Genomic DNA, 17,052 nt, shown 5'->3' with positions numbered 1-17,052 from the left:
AATGTTGACAAAAAAAGGAACATTGTTTAAAAACATAGGTCTGACTATGGAGGTTAGTAGTTGGACGTACTTTCTGTGGTTGTGTTGTGAGATCAATCACAGGGGTTTTTGTATCGTGTTATTATTTAATGTATATATTTGGTCATAATAAAATGTCATACTCACATTTGCAACTCATAGAGTATACACTTTCTTTTCCTAGTAATTTAACTATTTAAATACAACTACAAATGTAAATAAAACGTTTCATAATCTCAGAAACTTTATTTTTATTTCATTTGTTTTAAATAATTAAAGTTGAATATTTACTTTTAACATAGTAAATATGAAAGCAGTATGTCATGGATTTATGTATGATTATTCAATTTTGAGTATTAGATCTTGCAAACATCAAATTATCATGATGATCTCTAAACTATTGTTTTTGTTATATTATTGTTTTTCTTTCATATTTATGATTCTGATATTATTTTACTATTTTAGTATATTTTAACACTACTATTACTATTACCCCAGCTCGGGTTCTGAGGTCTGTGGATCAGAATCTACTGATGGTTCCTGAACACGGTTCAGGACCAGAGGAGAGAAATCCTTCCAGGCTGTTGCTCCTAAGCTTTGGAACGATCTTCCTCTCTCTTTGCGCTTGATGATCTACTGACTCCTTCAAGAAACATCTGAAGACATTTTTATTTGTTCAGGCTTTTCCTTGATTTTTTGGAACTGCTGTGTTGTTCTGAGTGTTATCGTGACCTTTAAAGTATATACTTTATTGAATATTGTTTTGATTGTTTAAGCGCTTTGTGACCCTGGTCTGGAAAAGCGCTATACAAATAAAAATGACTTACTTACTTACTTACTATTACCATGTTGTATCCAAAAAAGAGTGTTGGAAGTAAGTTAAAGTCAAACTCAAATGTAATAATTAGGCACATTTACATCATCAGCTGTATTGATTACTTCTGGTAAAAAAAAAAAAAGGCCACCCATAAAACATATACTATGACTATCCTAGTAAATACCATAACGCGCTGCAACAAGTGAAGCTCAAAAATCATCATAACTACTTCTTATTGGTCGGTCTCAAGATGCCCTCACAAGCCCCTGTTTTCATTAAACCATTATTAGTTTCGTATTTGTTATGTATTTTGTGTGAGGACGGGTCGGTGGTGACACAAAGAAGGATGAGAAGATTAGCTGTGGCTCTGGGGCACCAGGGATTAAGGCGAGGAGTGTCGGGAACCACAATCAGTGACGCTTTGATTTAAGGGTGATTTAGGTTTTGGTTTAAGAGCTGTTTTAAGTGGGGGTTCCAGCACAGCACAGGGTTAAAACCAGATTAAGGGACAACTGTGGGCCTTAATTACGGTTCTTCAGATGACTAGGATGTCAACGGCAGTATGTTGACTGTAACTTTACAGCCATTAGAGACCAATATGAAATCAAACCTTAAAGATGTAAACTTTTTTTTAAGATTTTCTTAAATATCTATTTATTTATTTTTGTACTCTGTTGCTGTAGGGTGTTTGGTGCAAATACTCACTCATGACTCATACTTGAGAGATTATTTGAAACCAATCACAATCCCTCTCAACTGCACAAACACCCTGGATCAAACAACCATATTAAGATTAGATTAGACAGAATTTATTTATCTAATAGTTATTTCATGGTAAATATTAATATTGACTTCATTGGTGTCCAAAAATCACCCAGTCATCCTACACTCACACACATGCTTCTGAAAACCGTTAATGGTGATCAATCCAGTTTTTAACAAGTATTCTCTAAAATAACATTATTTTATCCGACAGTAAACAAACAGATATTTACACAAGAGTTAATTTGGGCAACAACTGAGGTCAGGCAGAGGAGATTAAGGACTTGGCAGCTCATTTACACTCAAGAAACCTGACATTAGGATTCTTAATTGTTAAATAAAACCAGGACATCACGCTTCATGTAAAGCCAACTTCTTTATTTTCAAATTATTTGGCAAAAAATTAGCAATACAATAGGTGTCACGATACAGTGGCAACAATACAACATATTGCGATGCTGTAATAACAACAAAATATTTGTTGTATTCCCCGAGGTACTCTGGTGTTGTAGAATTTACAAACCACATGATTCTTGACAAAGTCGCAACTGCTTTTTAAAATATATATATACAGTATATATATATGGTAATAACATAACATCAGCTTTAAAAGCTGCTGGAAAGTCAACTGTATCCTCTCAACCCCAGTCATTGTCGGGGTCTCGTGGGATTTCATTGACCCTTGAGCTGCGGAAGATGTAATATTTGATGCCATCTAGGGGCCAAAGGTTAATTACAACAAAAAATGAAATAAAACACTGTGAATATTTTAATGTTAATCCAAAAAAAAAAAAAAGAATCTTTCATTTAAAACACACTTTATTGAAATGCAAACCATAAAATATCTATAATAAAAGTAAAATATTTGAAAGCACAAAACAATAATTGATAAAAAACATTGAAGTGCATCGATATTTTCTTTGACCCCTAGTCTACATACTAGACAGGTGGTCATAATGGTATAGCTCAGGTTAAGAATGTGAAAGATAATACGCACAAAGACACCTAACTATATACACAATTAACAAATTAAATATAAAATCGAAGGGAGCACACGTGTACAAAAATCTACTGGTTTATTTTTAATGGACAAAGAATACAGAAGCATGTTCTCTGCGAGGCTTCCACCGTCGGGCAGCTCAAGTATCAGACATGATTTCATCAGCAAACAGTGCAATTCTCATATACAACACAAAAAACGTTACAAAATACAACTCGATAAAGAACCAGTCGACGTCTATGGCACGAGTCCTCGAATCTGCGTTTGGTTAGGTAGTGACGAAGCACCGAAGCCCTGGCGTGCACTGATACTATCACCCGGTCCATCCAAACGACACCTTTTTTACAGGAAGAGCACAAACATCCTTGTCTGCTATTGTGTTGATCGGGAGACGACCTCAAACGTCAGCGTAATAATGCATCTGGTCAGATTCGACCAAAAGGCACTTCAGACACAAGCAGGAGTACAGAAAACATTCACATGTTCGACTCCTTGCGATTCAAGCTTAGCAGAGATATCAGGTATTCACATCACTTTCCCTCTTTAGACATGTTATAAATAAATAACTTGTTAGATTTTCTCAAGTAAATTATACAGTTTTTTTTTATAGCGATCTGTCAATATACAGATGAATAGGACTCTAAATAGGACTCTAATGGTTGAAACATGCCTTGGGGAAGGACTTCACCGATGAACAAGACAAATGTAAATATAAAGCTATAATTATGCACCAAAAACAAGCATAAAAACACATTTAAATCACTGATAACCGGTCAGTACAGCCAAATTGTGTTTTCAACTTTTATATAAAACGACAGCAAACACACTGGGATTGTGACGCAGTACGACATCGTTTGGATGGTGAAGTCCTGGACGCACCAGTCCTGACGTGAGGTAAACATGGTCGGTTCAGGACACAGACACCTCAGAGTAAAAGCCTGCTGAGCGATGGAATGGTAACTGCATAGTGAAATCTCTTTTCGTACATGAATCTCTGTTTTGTTGCATGCTGATGCGTACTTTACAAATAAGTGTACCGGATCTATTGCTGGTGTGGATGAGAGAAAACACATCGGGAAGACCAACCCAACAGTGAAAAGTAGATGGAAATATTACAGGTTTATAGATAAAAATTATATGAGATACAGCAATATAAAAAAGTTTGGTGGTTCAGAAGCCACATCCAGATGACGAGGATTTGATTTCAGAGTAATATTAATCTTTCTCTCGTCATTCACCTCCATCTTCCCATGAAGGGATGAAGGTTGTTCAAGCATCTTATTTTCATTCCAGGTCAAATATTTTCCCGGCATATTCTATTATAGCCGCTAACAGGATCTGAATTCACTTTGGCATGGAACATCCCAGCATCCTTCGTTTTTAGAAGTTGGCAGAACATGTGACCTCTTATCTGGGTAAGCCCAATGACTCACCCGTGAGCAATTTCAAGGAAGTCGATGTGTAGATGCGATGAAAAATGAGGTTGAACAAATAAAGGAAATAACTGGATGCCCTCAGCCAACGAAAAAAAAAAACCCCCCTACATAATAGACACGAGCACAAGAACTTTCAAATGTCTCCGACACAATGGATTACTAGTAGGAAGGATTCTAGCATGGAAAACAATACGTAATTCTAGCACTAAAGTAATGCTTATGCCAGGTACACATGGACTACTTAGACTACTTTCCTGATCCGTGTGGCTAGACGTGTGCGGAAGCATGCACGAACACCGTTATCAAAATATACTACGATCCCCGACCAACCTGTTAAGGTTCAGCCTGAAGCCATATTTCTTTCAATGAGCAACGAATCCAAGCCGACTCTTCAAGTGTGTGTCCACAGACATGTACAAAAAATAAGGATCATGATGGTCCCGCTCTTGCAGACCACAAATACAGTACCTCTCCAAGTTATACCTTTTGTTTTAAAATTCAGTGTAAAATGTTGACTTAACAGATGCACAAATGAAAACAATGGGTAGATATTGAAAGTCACCAGGCGTCAGGTCAAAAGATTGACTGGTGTCTTGATCCCGCAAACACGGGACGGTCGGTGTGACATGAGGGGGGGTCAAAGGTCACAGGGCAGACAGGCTGCTTTAAGGCATTCGAGGCACATGCAAGAAAACATGACGTCCTGGTCTGTGGTCTTTCCCTTCATTGGTCAGAGCAGCCACTCGATGTAAAGTATCGTCAATAAATATAGGTCTTTAAAAATGCTGCCTCTGTCGATCAGCACGTGTCACAGTTCGCCGTCAAACATCTCCAGTGTCCACTGCTCCACGGGTGACTCCTACAAAGACCAATGCATCTCTTCGAAGTCCACGGCGTCGCCCAGGTTGGTGTCCGTCTCCAGGAGACTCATGATCACCGCCATGGCCGCCTCGTCGTTGCTTAGGTGACTGAGGCCGGGACCGACCATGCTGTCCAGGTCCAGCTGCGAGTTCTCACCTGCAGATGGTTTTAAGTGTACGGTGAGATCCACGCTCAGTTTTTCACTGTCAGTAACAATAATAACATTACAGACGATAAGAATAAAGACAACCATAACATTAACTCACAACAATAGCAGTAAAAACAACAATATAAACAACATCAAAAAAGACATTAACATCATCAAAGACAACATTTATAATATCCAAGAAATAAAAATCCAGTTCAGTAAAATAGAAGAAAGTCTGAATAAGGGTCAGAAACATTCTTCATTTCTCCATCTGCACCCTTACAATCTCTACAATTATAATCATTAATAAGGAACATTTTACATTATTAAAATGACATGAAAGCGGCTAAAGTTTAATCACACGCATAACCTTGACTTTGTATCTATTTTGCCAACTTTGGCTGAAGTCTTCAATCTTTGACACCACAAATATAAAGAAATGTCACCTTGTAGTGGAAAACTTAGTTTTTTCGTTTATTAAAAAAATGTTACTTTGGTAACAACAAATATTAACATGAAAAAACAGTTATTTAAATGTGTATGTCAAATTTGATACAGTTATTCATCATTATAAATTCATTATTAGCAATATGTTCAGCATGAGTTTAATGTATACTAGAAAGTTACTAGAACATTAAATAAATTACTGATTATTAACAGTAAATAGTTAATTAATGGTTCATATCGTTTCCTCTGCTCACATGTGTCAAACTGGTCCAGAAAAGGGCTGAGCCGGTGCAGGTTTTGGATCCAACCAGTCAAGCAAATATATTTGAACCAATCAGGCGTCTGAAGACAGTGATCAGTTGATTGACAGTCAGGAGCTGCATGTTTAAGTTCACACTTGATTCGTTAACTCATGTGTGCTGGTTGGAACAAAAACCTGCACCGTCTCGGGCCTTCTCTGGACCAGTTTGACAACCTGTGTGCCTTAACCAAAGCCTAACCTTTATTAACTCAAAACTTCATATTTCTTAGTGACTGGACGACTAAAGAATACAAAAGTAATGTCCATACCTTCTCCGGATGACAGTGCAGCTCCCTGTGGCTCGTCCTCAGAGCCAGACTTTTCTGCCATCTCAACATCAGCCGACTCTCCATTTGGCACCTGCAGGGTTTATTCATCATTCATTTGATGTTATTTTAATTCAAATAAATCCATATTAAAACGAGTGTTATTGTTGATATCCTAAGATGCCAGTGAGTCAAGGAACAAAGATTACTGATGTCAACAATTACACAGACAACCTACAATAACCGTTACACTGATGATGAAGGATAGAAAATTGATTTCCTTTAAATTTCGACAAATATAAATGTATATATATGTTGTGGTGAAGAGATTTTGGTCAAACTCTGATTAAGTTGACGACCCTGATTTAAATCATAAGCAACTGATTCAACTTACGTTGTTGCTGGGTTGACTCAGCGTTTGGGGAGATTTATCGTGGGGAGTACTGAAGGGACTGACAGTTCCACTGGAAGGTGAGGAGTTGGTTCTGAAGGAGAAAAGGACAAATTTCATTCAAATTTGCTCAATGAGGAGACAACGATCATTTCAATCACCTGTTCAAATCCATCAGCTCATTTGCGATTTGGGTCCCGATGCTTCCAGCATAAATCATCGCTCCTGTCGACGTGGACATTCCCGGGATTATTGGAAGAGACTTCTTGCCTTCTTCTGAAAAGATATGAATAACACGGAGGATAAAAGAATCTACTTCTTCAACGCTGACACGCTTTGAACTAACCGTCAGACGCCTTGGAGCTACATGTCTTTTCCTCATGTTTTCGCAAACAATCCATTTGACTGCAATGAACAAAAACATGTGAGTTATTTTATTAATTTGAAAACAAATTTATTTTTTACAGTTTACTCACGACATTACTGTGTTGGTGGACACGATGTATTCCACTTCTTTGGTCCAGGGATTCACAAAACTAAACCACTGACTCTGAAGCGTCACAAAAGAGCCAAACTTCGTTTTGAACTTGTAGCAGTTTGTTTCTATTTTCTCTTTCGTTCGAAGAACTACGGAACAGGGAGCGAGAGAAAGACTTAGAGCCTGGATCCACGAGGGATCGTCACGACATCACGATGAATTACCTTTTCGATGTCGCTCAGTCAAATGTGTCAAGTCATCTTGATGGAAATACTCATAACAGGACGTCCCTAGTAATTCTTGAGGAAGATAACCGAGAACGGTTGTTGCTCTGTCACAGGAATAAAAGTGATTACAAATAATGTTGCATTTTTTTAAATTAAAAATTAAACATTCTTATTCACCTTTGATCAACGAAGGTGAATTTGCCATCCATGGCGTACCGTGTGACAAACTCCATGGGCTTCACTTTGACTTCCCCGTTCATTAGTGGTGAAGTGTGGGAGTGGATGCGACCCACCGCCACCAGACAGCTGAAATAGGAGCAATCCTGCTTATCCGCCTCCCCCTCGCCCTCGGCCCCCAGCTGGCTGGAGGGCCAGCTGCGAATGTAGCCTGTACAGTGGACTGTGCAGTACTTCTGGGACTCTGTGGGGAAAAAGTAAACGATCAATATCTGTACACACAAGACAGGAATGGAAAGTTCTCCTACCTTTCTTATTGGAACTGCTCGCTTGGAATTCATTCTCCTCCACTTTGATAGCAATTTTGTTACTCTTCATACGGCAGAAGAAGGAGCGCCGGGCGCCCGTGCAGAGCCGCATCCCCCCGACTGGGAGGTCGGCTTGGACCTGCAGACCAGCTGGAGACATGACAGAACATTCAACTGGTGTGTCCACGAAAGAAAAGATCAAAATGAAGCCGCTTTACTTTTGGCGTCAATGAGCCTTTCGCGAGGATACAACTCAGACGCAGAGAGCTGCTCTTTCACTTTCCCCATGTCCTTTGGGTGAATGTAATCGAACAAGCTTTGTCCGATCAGTTCCACCTGGAGGGAGAGGAAGCGACGAGTTGAATCTCAAAACACTGTGAGCACATGAGTTTCATCAAGAACACATTTATGGTCAGTGTTGCAAACACAGCACAACACAGGACAGAACAGAATTAATTAAATAAATGAATAAAGAATTTTATAAAAATAATATTAATGAAATACAATAAAATAAAACGGAGGGAATATAAAATGCGTAAAAATTGATAAAATCATTGTTTAGGTGTCAAAATAGGTCCATTAATCATGTTGTAAATTAGGTGTGGGTGACTTATTGATAATAGAGGGCATAAAAAAATAAAAGAAAATCTCCAACATAACTTGTTGTGCAGATAAATCAATCCCCATTTAAAAAAGAAGGGCCATAACAGTAAGAAAGATGAACATAAGATGTTAATATAAGTGTTTGTGGCAGTTTATTTTCGTGTCTTAACAAGAAGGAGCTTTCTCGCCTGCAGTTAATACAAAACTCGAGAATTCTGAGCTGCTCTAGTAGGAGAACTCACATTTCCCTGATTATTAAAACTCTGCATTGGTTGCCAGTTTCTTTCAGGATCAACTTTAAAATTCTGGTTCTTATTTTCTGGGACTCCTGTGTTTGTCTTATGTCTTGGCCTCTTAGTGTTTTTAAATCTGTATGTATTTTTAACTGTGTATTGCTTTTGATTGTTCAAGTGCTTCGTGACCCTTGTCTAGAAAGGCGCTTTACAGATAACTATGACTTATTTACTTACTTAGTCTTGAGTTTCAATCTGTGTGACCACCAGAGACAAAAGCCTCACCTTACTATAATTTAATATCCTGGTAACAGACTCCGAGACAAACACTATTTTTCCACGATCACAGCCCACCACGAACAAGAACCCGTCTGCAGCCTGCAGAGGAACAGACAGGAGAGAGTCAGACAAGAGCGAAGATGTTAATGTTTTTGTTTGACAGACAAAACACTAGACACATTAAGAAAGGTCAAATAAGAGCCTTGTCCAAGTGATTGCCTGTTCCTGGTGAAAGTCATAACTAAAACAGCAATTACGCTTGAATGGGTTTGTTTGTTTCATTACACTGTAAGTACCGTGAAGTAGATTTTGGGGGTGTTCCGTCCTTCTATCTGGCTTTATAAAGATTTTGAAGGGTTTGTTTTTTTCACCTGTATGGCTTTCAAGCACTGCTACTTATGTGGCCAGCTCTGGTTAGATTTACATTTAAATATTTGTTCTTAAAATGACTCAAATAAACCAACTTCTATGGGTTTGTGTGGACAAAGTCTGTTGGTCATTCTACACTAAGAGACTCCAGGATGCTACAGATCAAGAATCACTGGTAATCCTCTGAGACAGAACAGAACATTATGTCTTTAACAAAAATTCAACAATTCTTGAACGAATTTGTTTCACTGATTTATTTAAAAGCTGTGTTTTTTTCATGGGAAAGGAACACAATCTCTTAAGTGCCTCCATAACCTACCAACTTTGAATTATCACACTTAACCAAACACGTTGAAACCTTTCATGAACTAAACATCACCAGGTTTTTATTTGCCGAACTGAAAAGCAAATAAAGCAATTCAGGATTTTAGAGGACAAGGTTCAGTTGCAAACACACCATTATACTGTTATAACTATGATGTACTTCACCTTTAGCACAAGATTTTTGAGATCCTCTTCAGGAAGGAATGATGGTTTGTAGTTGGTCTGAGAGAAGCAGCTGGATGAACCTAAGCAGAAATTAAATTCACAAATTAATTTAGCATTTTCTAAAACTATTAGCACCAGTTAAGGACTCACAATAAAACAATCATACTGAATTGAGGAGTAAAAAATTAAAAATATTTGTTGTAGATTAAACAGAATTTCCAAGCTATCATACGAGAAGAATCAATAAACTTTTTTTGTTTCCAGGATGATTATATCACCCAGGCAACCAACGACAGAGACACAAGAGACACATTTTTCTCTTTCCTCTTTCTGTGATGCAGTGCCTTAACCAAGATAGTTAAGCTGGCATTTATTTAACCCACATAACTTCCTTCAAGGAAACCCTCAGGCATTAGTAAATAAGGCTTCCTAACCAGCCATAATCTACTGACAGCTCTATCCCACACCCTGTTTTTTCTAAAGACCACATTAAGCTATTTGGAAGTATGTATTGTGTCCTGAGAACACTTCAATATAAAATATAAAATAGCAGCCTTTTTTTAAATGCCAATTTGTACTCATTTGTTTCAGGACTAAAAGTACTTTCTTATTTTAAGTGTTAATTAAAGGACAGTTTAAGTCACATGTCAAATTCAAGGCCCATGATTTGCAATTATAGTAAAACTGATGTTGAAGGAGTTTAATGCGATTGCTAAAGAGCTATATTGATTTCTTTCAGTAATGTTTTTTTAATCAATGGACCTTTCATGAATTTGAAAGCAAAATGTATATTCCCTTATTTAATATCCTCATGCAGAGGGTTATATATTTTTCATTTTAACATTAATTTATCTTCATATAGTCTTTTTCACCTTTATTATTTATTTATTTTGGTACAACGGCACCAGTATATAGTGTGGCCATTTAAAAAAACTAACTTCGCAAATCTGCTATCAGATTTATAAAAAAAAGCTTCAAATAACAGCTAGAAATATGTGTTCACATCATTGTTATTGTTTTAACTGTTTAATCAAGATTTAAGGAGTGGCTGTATAGTTGCTGATTAAACTACTGATACAACATACAACTGGGATGAAAGGTCAACATTTCATCTGATTAAAACCTCCATGGCGAAAACAAGGTAGCACGCGAAGACGTAGTGCTCGTAAAACAAACGGACATTTTAACAAATTACCTTTGAGGGATTTGAGGTGCTGCACTGCCATTCTGAGCACAGTAAGTTTGTCCAGCTTGCGAGACATGGGGTTACACGATGGGATCATTGCCGAGAGCTCGTCGATGAGACAGTTCATCTTGTCACGTCTCTTTTTCTCAACCTTTTTGTGGGGCTCTCTGCAGAAGGAACAAGCAACATCAGTGATGAAGTGGTTCCACGGTGAACCAGAAAAATGTCAGTGACCTACTTGAGACATTTAATCCTCACATGTTGGTCGTCTTCATCCGACCTGCAGGAGGACAATCATATTTTCAAATCCCCCAAAAATCGATGTAAATGAAGCACGTACCCGTCTTGCATGTCTCTCATGTCAGTGTCAATGCAGGACTTTGAGTCACTGTCAAGACAGAAAGTTCTTCATCAGTCACTGACGATACCAGACATTAATATTCAGGCAAACGAGGGAAAAGTAGTCGCTCACTGGGTATCAATGCTGCTCTTGCGCTTCCGGGGCATCTCCATGCTCAGGGATACTCTGGCAGCAGTCGACGCAGTCATGAGGCTCAGCAGTGAGCTGGACATCAGTTGACGGTCGGAAACCGGCACTTCTGCTAAAACAAAAGATTCACTTTGATGAAGCGGACAAGGCTTTAGCGTTTTTTTTGTTACCACCTTACAGATTAACTACCAAGTCAGCCGTCTTAGGATGCATTAATAAAACATTGTTTATGTTTTGGTTAAAGGACATCGTTTTATTCATGCTACCAAGTTCTTGACAAAATAAAAGCAAGCCTGCACAAGAGTTGTCTGATATGTACTTACACTACACTGTTGTAGCCGATTGTCCTTGTAAACATATAAACGACAACTTGTTTTTTACATGTTCAAATAACACATCGTCCCTCACAACTATTTAATTACCAGTCACTTCAATTTAGATCTTTAACATGACTAATAGTTTTTCAAACTTTGTTACTTTGATTTTTTTTTTCATTATATGTGTTTATCTTGAAGGAAGACATTAAAATACTGTCTTTTGAACTATGTTTGCGCACATTATTTCAATACATATCCCAATGACAAGCAAACCAATGTCTATGAACGCACATTTTTTCTTTATGGGCTAAATAATAACCATGCCTTTAAAATAAATGTGATCTTGACACTGTCGCGTTAAATGGAATGGTGTTTCTTTTTCAGTTGAAAACTACGTACAGTTGTCTATAATATTGTTATCGTATCTATAGAGGTCAACTGGGTCCACATATATCCTCATCCATAATCTATAGAGAATAACTCTGAGCCAGGCATAGTTAGTGTGGGCCTCTATATGGACAGTCTCTTGTTCATCCAATGAAAGATTATTTTCATCAGGGTTGGCTCCACCAGTCAATATATACCTTATATCTTTCATCATCATTTTTCTAGTGATGTTTCAGGTGTTTTTTTTTTAAAGTAAAAAATAGATGATAAAAATGCATTTATTTAACAACAAATGAAAATATCAAACATGAACTTCTATTAACATATGATGCCCATTTATTAATTTTCAGTGAGTTTAAAAAGATTTGCAGGGAGTATATCAACACAAAAGATGATTATGTTAGAGATTGGTTGAGAGGACAACGGATGTCTGACTCACTTAACACACACACACACACACACACACACACACACACACACACACACACACACACACACACACACACACACACACACACACACACACACACACACACACACACACACACACACACACACACACACACACACACACACACACACACACACAGTGATGATAATAGGAATATAAACACATTTTCTCTCTCCAATACACACCAAATGATTTGTATTTCTGTTCAACACAGTTAATTGGTTTGAATAGAATCATGAGGTCATGTATTTATTTTAACAATACACCATCTGTTATAAACCAATTTTATCAGAGATTACATCTACTTTTTGGATGAAACACCGAGTTTCTTTGATGGTCTTGATTTTCTTCAGAATTCTAATCTTTAGTGGCTTCTGTCCATTCATTTGGTTTAACTGGTTTGTCATTTAGTCCAAACACACCCTCCAGTTTAACTCTTCAACCCCTTTGTCTCTTTGTCTTGAATTTCAGTTATAATGATGCTATAATTCAGGTTCCAGGTTTGCTGTAAATCCAGGCCAAGAGTTTTCCCAGAATTCAGTTTTTGGATCATGCTTTTGACATTCTGACAGAATTAAAAAACATTTCAGTCAAAGCATGTATGTACGCTCACAAGCGTCTTCACTGAGAAACTTCTAAAGTAAACGGTGCTCAGTAACTCTGGTTTAAACCAAACATTTTTGTGGACCTCAGTCAGTCACAGTTCAACACCCTTTTTATCCCACCCCCACAGTTATATATAGAACACACAGAGAGGTTCAGACCAATGATCTGCCAACCTTGTGACGCAGCATTTCGTGCTCTCTTTAAAAAGACCCTCTCCGTGCAACCACCCACGCTATTCCCAGAAATAGGCATTGGAAAAATTGTATTTACATGTATGACTCACAAACAAACAAAATTAAATGAACTTGTCCCGGTCAATTGTTTGGTAATCCTGTTGTTCACCTTCACTCTTCTGTACCACTCGGTCCAGAGTCTGGTTCTGCTTGCGGTTTTTTCCTGTTCTTCAAGTTTTTACTTGCCATTGTCGCTTATTGTGATTCGCTCAAATATGATTGTTTTTTCATCTTAAATAGTGCTATTTAAAATTGCAGTTGTCTTGATATATACACTGCTATGATTTGACACTTGAATTATGTCTGAAATGGGACTCACAGGTCAACCGAACCGAGTGAACCCATCGACCCCGAATCCACGATGACACATATTTCTTTAAAGTCTTCTGGACTCGATCCTGGTTCACACATAAAAGTCGTGTTTGTTTATTCGAGTTGTTGACATGTTGTGGACAGGATTGTGTGACACATACTTGCCAAAGAAAAAACAATTATCAGTTGAACTTGACCATGAACAAGACTTGATAAAAAAAAAAAAGTGAACTAGATATTGTTCGCATCTCGGTCTTGAACCGGTATTTTTTTTCAAGCGTCTGTTTCCCAACCGTCGTCCGTAAACAGGCCTGTTAGCTAATGCTAAGCTAACGCAAACGGTCGCGAATACGAGTTTTTTTAATAAAGATTTTCACATTTCTTTTTTCGTCACGAACCACCGATAATAAAGCAAAAAATATGCCATCGAAGTGTGTCGATGACTTGGACGATATGACGGTTAAACGGCGAGGAATATGCAAGAAAAAGGGGGCGATTGATCCACTGATCTACTGACCTAGTTTCTGAGCAGCGCAAAGTTACAGTCAAACGCCGGAGAGAAACACAACAGGAACCGACGTGTTTCCTGGATTATCATTCCAGGTTCAACTGAATCCCTCCGCGAGTTAGTGCCGCTGCCATTGAATTGAAGTGTCGAGGCGGAAAAATAAACCTTTATTTACCTGCCGGTTCTTCTCCTACGCCGTCATCGACCCCATCCACTGCGTCCTTCGCCGACATGGCTGGAGCCGGAGCCCGGTCGCCGGGGCCCGGTGCTCCGCTGCATGGATGAAGGAGGTGGAGGTGTTGGAGGTGCTTCAAGGAAGACAGAAAATAAATCCACAATTATTTTTTTTTTTTTAAACAGTTGTTTTTGGATGAGATGGAGAGAGAGAGAAGGGGGGAAGTCGAAGGAAACGAACAGAAAGAGGCTGAGTTGTTGTCGGCTTACTGTAACACGGAAGACCGGGCGCCCCCTATTGGAGGTTATTAGTCAGTGCATCTAACGCATCCATCCCACGTTATGTTGTTTACTCACAACATCAACATGTTCTCAGTTGACGTCAATCATTTGCATTCCATCGTATAGAATCTTTCTCTGGAATCCGAACAGATTATAGAGATTGAAAGGTAGCATTAATTATTATGATTTGAGATTAATTCAGATTCTATGTTTATTATGTTGTTTTTTTTATTGCCATTATTGGTGGAATGTTCCACCAATTATTTTAGGCACGTATGTACAACAGTTAACATGAAAAAGCAAGATCATCTTAAACATAAATAAATGTATTTATTTATTTCATGTTAACTGTTGTACATTTGTACCTAAACAAATTCTTAATTGGTGGAACATTCCACCAATAATGGCAATAAAAAAACATCTGTTAATATTTTAATTTTTTTTGTCCGTTTTTTTTTTCGTGTTGTTAATTGTCCTGAAATCCTTCCCAAGTGCAAAACAAATAGACTCAAGGACTCATTCATTCCTCGGGCTATTAAATTGTACAATTCTGAGTTCGGGGGCAGGAGTGCAGTGAGAGTATCTGGATGTTCTGTTCCATGTTAATCTTTGTATCCTTTGTCTTTGTTATTATTCTTTGATCTATGTTCTTTATCTGTAGACTTATATTGTATCATCTTGTTCTTTCTTTTTATTTCTCTTTGTTCTTGTTCTTATTTTTATTTTAATTTATTTTGATTTTATTTTGATTTTTTTATGAAAAATTGCTGTATTTTCTGTGGCTATTGGAAAAAAACAATTTCCCGAAGGAGACCTACTGAGGGATCAATAAAGTTTTACCTTACCTTACCTTGTTTAATATTTTAACTGGTTTTTACAATCTTTTTTTAAATTTTTATGTCACTTTTATTCTTTGGTTCCTCTTTTTGATATTGCTATTTATTATTTTAAGTTAGTTTAATGTTTCTCCTCAACAACACTTCCTCGTATCAAACGCTAGATGGTAGACGTGTGTTGTTGTCACCTGTGGAGCTTTCTGGGTTCATTGAGTTCACATGTAATGTCTCAAATAAAAGTATTTTTTAAATAAAATGACAATTTGCCATTCCATTGAAGCGAAATAACTGTTTTGATTTTCACATTTCAGTGAATCTGCTCTTGCAGCAGTTACAATTTGGAGCATGCTTTCATTCATCACGGTTTCTCTGTTATAGTGTTATTAGTGTTGTTTTTGCTTCCAACAGTCTCTACATCAATCGCAACCATCTTGCCTGCATTGTTTCACAATTTCTCCGAACTCTTCCTACTAAGCTGACTCTGATATTCCTTTCTATTTAGCCTTTAGCCAACAGCGCCATCTACTGTGCTTGGGAAAAATGAGGTTATGCTCCGTAAAGCCCCATTAATAACCCATTACTCTTCCGTCATAGACACTACTGTCAGTGTTCTCCATGCTTCCACCCTTCCTGCACTCTCTTCTTTACCTCCGCTATATATATATATCTGGAATGTGAAGTAATTTAATACACGTATATTTAAGATTTTATATCTCTACATTTGTATTTTATTGCTATTCTTATTTCATTTATTTTGTATATATTTAATTGTATTCATTTTATATTTTAACTGAATTCAATTGTTCAGCACCTTCTCAACAATGTTAAAGTGAGTCTTAGATTAGAAATATAGTGTAACTTAATTGATCTCTCGGGGATAATTCCTTAGGGCTAATAAATTGATTTTAAAGTATTAAAGGAAAATGGGTTGTTTGCATTAGAAAATAAAAGGATCTTAGTAAATTAATTCCATTTGGCCTTTTTTTCAAGGTTTTTGCCACGTTGTTGCTTAATACAACTCGTTTGTTACTATAAAGAAAGGTTTATACACAAGTAACGAAATGTTTAGTTGTATTTTAAAGCCCTTGTTGAAACAAGACAAAAAAGCACTCAGCACCACACGCTCACCACTGCTATTTAATTTTTAACATAAAATTCTTAAAATTGTGCATCTTTTATGATCCGGCTGAAAAGGAACTCCCTCCATTGTTGACGACAAAAAAGGGGGTGATTGTGCATCATCTTCTTCTATCAGCTCTGTTTCCTCATTAGTCAGCCAGAACACCTGACATGGAAAAGCTAAAGGTGAAGGTTGGATGACTCTGTCTTACGTTTCACCTGCTGTTTTTTTTACTCGTCTTCTGTCGCTCCTCGGTTTGCTCCTGACTTGTCAAACTCATGCATCTTTCATCGTGCTCACAATGGGTTGCGATCAGATGAACCTGCGAGAGGCGTGGCGCCGGGTGATGATAAATAATGTGTAAATCAAGAGGGCAGGGTTTAGCAAGAAGGAGCAACATCTTCACCTGGTCAGTCTCACAAAGGAGTGGATGAGATGGAGGAGTTTTCTCTGAGGGATTTTTAACTTGGTGGTGGATTCCCCAGAGGACTTTTTCTCAATGAGTTGGACGGTGAGGACTACTTCATCATCTGCTTGCTC

At 37.6% G+C, this 17,052-nt stretch overlaps 1 protein-coding gene across 2 annotated transcripts; it reads right to left on the bottom strand.

Annotated features, from left to right (window-relative positions):
* Positions 1-2,654: 2,654 nt before the first annotated feature.
* Positions 2,655-14,798, bottom strand: bmal2 (basic helix-loop-helix ARNT like 2). Of its 2 annotated transcripts, none has more exons than XM_087798231.1 (17): positions 14,276-14,798; positions 11,269-11,398; positions 11,137-11,184; positions 11,035-11,076; positions 10,806-10,963; positions 9,611-9,690; positions 8,759-8,851; positions 7,856-7,973; positions 7,638-7,787; positions 7,330-7,573; positions 7,150-7,256; positions 6,924-7,074; positions 6,794-6,852; positions 6,609-6,723; positions 6,451-6,541; positions 6,060-6,150; positions 2,655-5,050 (listed from the first exon to the last, which is right to left on the bottom strand). In XM_087798231.1, exons 1-17 carry the CDS (start codon positions 14,331-14,333, stop codon positions 4,893-4,895), a joined length of 1,893 nt encoding a protein of 630 aa, XP_087654357.1. In that variant the 5' UTR covers positions 14,334-14,798; the 3' UTR covers positions 2,655-4,892. The 2 variants fall into 2 exon arrangements, with proteins under 2 accessions (XP_087654357.1, XP_087654358.1); XM_087798232.1 differs by having other exon boundaries at positions 11,269-11,395.
* Between the last annotated feature and the right edge of the window lie 2,254 nt (positions 14,799-17,052).

The sequence above is a fragment of the Callionymus lyra genome, chromosome 8 (genome assembly GCF_982586985.1).
Source record: "Callionymus lyra chromosome 8, fCalLyr1.hap1.1, whole genome shotgun sequence".
In the NCBI taxonomy this organism is placed as follows: domain Eukaryota; kingdom Metazoa; phylum Chordata; class Actinopteri; order Syngnathiformes; family Callionymidae; genus Callionymus; species Callionymus lyra.
The sequence above is the reverse complement of the archived record's forward strand: the minus strand, read 5'-3'. Positions and strand labels throughout refer to the sequence as shown.

Bases quoted from the DNA above. Each gene is read 5' to 3' on its own strand.
- bmal2 (XM_087798231.1), bottom strand. From the start codon at position 14,333: ATGTCGGCGAAGGACGCAGTGGATGGGGTCGATGACGGCGTAGGAGAA. The intron at 7,788-7,855 runs GTAAAGCGGCTT...TCATGTCTCCAG, and splicing joins AAGGCTCATTGACGCCAAAA to CTGGTCTGCAGGTCCAAGCC. The intron at 6,151-6,450 runs GTAAGTTGAATC...TAAACCCTGCAG, and splicing joins TGAGTCAACCCAGCAACAAC to GTGCCAAATGGAGAGTCGGC.